The sequence below is a fragment of the Seriola lalandi genome, unplaced genomic scaffold (genome assembly GCF_002814215.2).
Source record: "Seriola lalandi dorsalis isolate HSWRI2012SDOR001 ecotype SW California unplaced genomic scaffold, Sedor1 jcf7180002050467, whole genome shotgun sequence".
NCBI lineage: Eukaryota > Metazoa > Chordata > Actinopteri > Carangiformes > Carangidae > Seriola > Seriola lalandi.
In genome coordinates, this window is record NW_019521020.1 from 14,389 (window position 1) to 19,958 (window position 5,570).

General features: G+C 39.1%; 1 protein-coding gene across 2 annotated transcripts; it reads right to left on the bottom strand.

Moving 5' to 3' along the window:
• Positions 1-388: 388 nt before the first annotated feature.
• LOC111649333 (myosin light chain 4-like) lies at positions 389-3,234 on the bottom strand. Of its 2 annotated transcripts, none has more exons than XM_087171931.1 (7): positions 3,055-3,234; positions 2,636-2,663; positions 1,557-1,706; positions 1,276-1,379; positions 1,041-1,140; positions 689-766; positions 389-603 (listed from the first exon to the last, which is right to left on the bottom strand). In XM_087171931.1, exons 1-7 carry the CDS (start codon positions 3,229-3,231, stop codon positions 575-577), a joined length of 666 nt encoding a protein of 221 aa, XP_087028057.1. In that variant the 5' UTR covers positions 3,232-3,234; the 3' UTR covers positions 389-574. The 2 variants fall into 2 exon arrangements, with proteins under 2 accessions (XP_087028057.1, XP_023254876.1); XM_023399108.2 differs by having other exon boundaries at positions 1,276-1,349; positions 3,055-3,230.
• Positions 3,235-5,570: the final 2,336 nt, after the last annotated feature.

A 5,570-nucleotide genomic window follows, 5' to 3' on the forward strand; every position in this document is an offset into this window, starting at 1 on the left:
TTTGGGGACGTCTGAGACTTGTTGTTGAAAAGGAGCATAATATGTCCCCTTTAAGACTGACATGCCCATTGTTTTTAGGAATCTCTCCTAAATCAGCAAGTTAGGGGGTACTTTTAGGGTTAATATGCTTTGTGAATACAGGCCCTGATACTCTGGTATGCCTTTATCCAGGTTAGGGATACTCTTGTATTTTCATATCCAGTTTACTGATAATGTAATACATCATTATTTAGGTTGTTGATGATCCGTTACATATAGTTAAATATAAGGTTACTGTAAAAGTAGTGACATAAAGGCATCATCCTATAATCCAATAATTTGGTTTTACAGCAATAATGCAAAAGACCATTGACAGAGTCCTCACTCTATCACAGCTGAAGTCTAGAAGTGAAAAGTGTTCATGAGTTTTATTGAAACACTGGCTCTTTGAAGGTGAACAGTAGTAAAACAGAAATAAATCAGGAAGGAAGGAGTGAAGAAGCAGGAGCAGGAACATCTATCTGGATTCCTCAATACACAACAAGTGTGTTTGTTTCACTCTGCTGATTCTGTTGTAACAAAGTGATGAACACACTCAGCCGGTGATGATGTGCTTGACAAAAGCTGAAAGATATACACAGAATTTTCTTCAGTCATTATTTCACAGGTCTTTGTTTGTGTTTCTTGTGTTTTTATTGAATGTGTTTACCTTCATAGTTAATACATCCATTAGCATCTTCCTGTCCTGCCAGCAGTTGTTCCACTTCTCCCTCTGTCATCTTCTCTCCTGATGACACAAATCATTGTACAAAAATTTGTAAAGAAGAAATGGTAAAAGGGTTAGGATTAGGGTTGGTTGACATTTAAAGTGGTGTTTAACCCACTGAACCACTTAGCCTTAATCCTGACAACAATGGAACCACATGGGAGAGAAGTGTCTGCAGACTGAGAAATATTACATTGCATGGAAAAGGACAAGGTTACACAAAGTTAATTATTGTTATTAATTCTCACACAAACACACACATACATATGAACAAAACCAAAACCGATCATCATACCCAGAGTAACAAGAACGTGTCTCAGCTCTGCACCCATCACTGTCCCATTTCCCTCTTTATCAAAGACTCTGAGGCCTTCTACAAAATCCTCATACGTCCCCTGTTAAAAAAAACACACACACACACACACACACACACACACACACACACACACACACTGTAAGAAAGGAATACTTTTACCAATAAATTATATTGATTTACCTCTGACCTGTGCAGGGGAAAACTTTTATCTCACTTTGTCTTTGGACTGCGACACATGTTGCAACATTGGCAGGAAGGTCTCAAAATCCACCAGTTTACTGTCCATTTCTGCCCACACACACAAAAGCACATAATTTCCTACAAGACTGTTAAAAGCTGATGAATACAATGAGGGAGTTATCTGAGCTGAACTTGATTTAGACTAACTCTCTAAGCCTAATGTTACTTCTGTCACAAAGAAAATCCATTTGAATATGTTGTTAAGATATAATATATAATTAGTTCATAAACACTGTAACTTGCATGTGTATGTACCCTCTGATTTTGGTCGTCCCAGCACTCGCAGGACCTGAGCATTGGTTGGATTCTGTCCCAGAGCTCTCATCACGTCCCCACACTGAGAGAACGAGATCTTCATCCGATTCTCTGGAGTTCTGTCAAACAGCTGGAAGGCTTCTTTAAACTCTACGCCCACCAAAGAGTTAACACTGAAATTAAACTCCATTCATATTTGGCATTAAGATTCCATCTGTATTGACATACATTCCCTGGAAAAGGATAAACACCTTGGTGCCAGGTGCAGAACACATTGTAACGGGAATGTGATTGGATGAGCCAGACCACATTTGGAGGTGATCTGGCTCGCACTGTGATCAGATCTCAGTAGATGTAAATGCAATACCTACTGCCTACTGTCAGAAAAAAATCTGACCAGCAATTTGAAAGGTAACCTAACTCCACCTCTTCCTGCTAAAGAGGTGGAAAACTTTTATCCAGTTTAAGCCACAGTTTTACAATACATTTTTTAGATTGTGGTCAATTTCAAATAAGTATTTAACCTGATGATGAAGGATTTTAGACCCCTTATCACCGTACAGTGTTAATGAATCACTGACTTTAACTGTGAACCTGTTTTATTCAGTGTTTTTACTGGTTATAATGACCTGGTCTGTTTGTTGTAGAGAGGAGGAAACCTCTGAAGATAATTAAGCTCCAGGTAAAAACCTCCTGAACCACTGAAACTGAAGGAATCCAAATCAGGAGAAGCTGATGGCAAAAACTCCCATGATCCCACACTATTTCACAATGTCACCAAACACCATCTTTTATGATTTTAATTGACAGACGCTTAGTGGCAGAAGTTACAGACTGTGTTTAATAGTAGATATAAATGCATTATATCTTATAAATGCAGCCACTGATCAGACATTATCATCCAGATACAGATGGTGGTGAGTGGGCTTTCACTCTCACACACACACACACACACACACACACACACACACACACACACACACACACACCAGAGTTTAAAGTCAGAATTGTGATATCAGTGTGTGTGTGTGTGTGTGTGTGTGTGTGTGTGTGTGTGTGTGTGTGTGTGTTTGCTTTACCTTCTATCTGATCAGCACTGAACTCAATCTGAAAACAATAACAATTTTCTGTTACTGATCTTGAATCAGCACACTGATGGTTCAACTGCATTTGAGTATTTTTATTGGGTTTCACTACAGATATTTGAATATCAATCATATACAACAGTAAGTCCTCACTGACTGAGGGAGTTAAAATAAATCACATCATATATTCAGCTGTGGCTTCAGATCTGATAAGGACTCTACCACAATAATAAAGCTCTCTTTATTTTAACATCTGACTGCAGGAAGTTTAAATCTCTCTTATTGTATGTCTACACAGAGAGAGAGAGAGAAACAGAGAGAGACAGACACAGGCAGAGACAGAGAGAGATGGAGAAAGAGAGAGAGAGGGAGACAGGCAGAGAGAGAGACAGGTCAGAGACAGACAAGCAGACCTTGATGCTGTGTGGGTCGAAGTCTGGTTCTTTAGCTGGTTCTGGAGAAAGTTTCATTGCTTCCGTCTTTTGTTCTGGTTTCTTGGGGGCCATGATGAAATGGAAAAAAAAAAATAGAGTGGAATCAGATAAAAAGTGAAAGAAGAACAAGAGGAAAAGGAGAGTGAACAGATTCATCTGTGAGATGGTTTAAATACTCTCCATCAGTCCATCAACTACATTTAAGGTCAGAGAATTAACTAATGAATGAATCCTCTCAGGAGGCGAGCTGCAAATAGAACTGAAACCAATTCTACAATCCTCTACTGAACATACATCTACTGACACCACCTTAAATAGAAAACATCTAGTCTACTGGACCGACGCAGAACATACAAGTTCTGATACCACTTTAAATCTGGACGAGTCACTGATGCTATACAGTTGAAATCTGCTCAGTAACTGATGTGTGAGCAGCTGTACCAACTGCACTAACTGTCTTGTGTCTGTTTTACAGAATATTTTCACATCTTTATTTATCAGACAATTTACACCATATTCATGCTTTTAGCATTTCAACGCAACAATGTTAGCTAACAAGTTAGCCGAGGCCCTACAGCTGAGCACTGGGATTGCAACTTAACTACAACAAAGCTTTGTTTGAGGGCTGGCAGGTGGACATCACTGCTCATGTTTAACATGGTGACAGAGTTAGAGCAGAGAATCAATCTGAGGATTTTGTGCTTTGTAACTTTGCAGAACCTTTACATGTGCAAAGAAATTGTAAGACACTAAAGGAAAGGGAAAACCTAAAAAGTAGAATATTGGCACTTTAAATTTACTGAAAGACATTCTATTAAATGTTAATGTGAATTACCCAGAAATAAACATATACAAGCACTCAGAGTGGCAGGGTATATAACCAGTGTGTAAAAAGAAGGAAGGTGAAGATGTTTCTACTTTGTATACAAACTGACAGAAGTGAAATAGTGCTCATGTCTCGTCTCATGAGAATGAGGTTAGTTTTTTTTTTTTTCAGGAAATGGAGAGGTTGCAGCAGTTGTAGTGTGAGAGACGGCTGGTTTGAAAAACCACGTGATGAATCATACTTCCTCTACCAGTCAGGCCTCAGCCCTCTGCGTTTCTTCTTTCGTGATCAGTGACACAGAGATGGCGAGTACGAGGTAAGATCATATTAAATGACCTGTCAGGTTCTGCATAATCTCTGACCTCATGGTTCAGTTTTGTGGTTTCTGCAGGTTTCTCCTCATCTCTACTGGCTGTAGATCTTGTTTAGTTGAATATGCTTGTCTGTAGGCCTCCGCACACCGATGTAGGTATGTGAAACACGAAACTTTTCTTGATAGGTGCGCAAAAATAAACTCTATTGCGGGGGGTTTTTTAGACATACAGATATTATGAGTCAGGGATTACACTTTCAACGTATACATTCTGTTGTTCATATCATGTGAGGAGGAGATAATAAGACTTCATGCATGACTGAAATTCCAGCTTCCGTTGTTTGGAGGGTTTCAATTTGTTTCCTGTTGCTAAAGCTTCAGTTCTCATTAAGTCAGCTCAGGAGGGTTTTTGATTTGTGATGACAGCAGCTGCGCTGTTGTTTTATGTGGTTTCATCTCACAGTCAGTTACTGAAAAGATGGAAACCCACAGAGCTGAAGCACCTTGACTGCAACAGTTTAATTCATCACCTCTGCTGGTTCATTTCTTCACTTTCACACTGGAACCTCATCACAGCAATATTCTGCTAATTTTTAATGTTAGTGTCAAATATGAATAAACAAAAACAAAAATCACATTTCTTCCAAATTTATCAACCAATTGTTGACATCATTATTCAAGGTAAAATTTCAGAGCCAGTCAAAGGCTCAACAGATCCATTTTTATCTTGTTAAAAAACACTGAAGAAATACTTAAAATCTTTAAAATGCTCCTGTGATATCTATATATAGTGTTTTACAGCTCTGAACTGTAACTGATACGTGCTGATTTTCCTACAGCTGCTGCTAGACCCTGCAATTAACCAGCAGTAGAAGGTCTCAGTGGTCTTGGAGGTCTATAGTTAATCTGTGAGTTAGTCATGTGGCTTGTTCCTTGCCCAGTAAGGTCTTTCTGTATACGGAGGAGGAGCTTAAAATCAGCTCTAAATTTAACAGGAAGTTAAACTGGACTAATGTGGTCTCTCATGTCTCCTCTGGTTAATAGCCAAGCTGCAGAGTTTTGAATAAGCTTAGGTCTCTCAGTGGTAAAAAAAAAAAGTGCCTTGCAGTGATCGAGTCAGCCTGAAATGAATGCATGAAGCACGTCAGGAGGAGGTTGTGGTGGATGAATGAATATGAAACAGGAGAGCGGTGTTCGATTCCCATGTTGTTTCTATTATCCATCACCGTTTGTTGTTATTACTGTAACCATGACAACAAAGATCGTCTAAAGTTGACAAAGTACTTATTTCAACCTGAATCACGCCATGAGCATTACTATAGTAACCATGGCGACAAAGGTAGGCACACCGCTCTC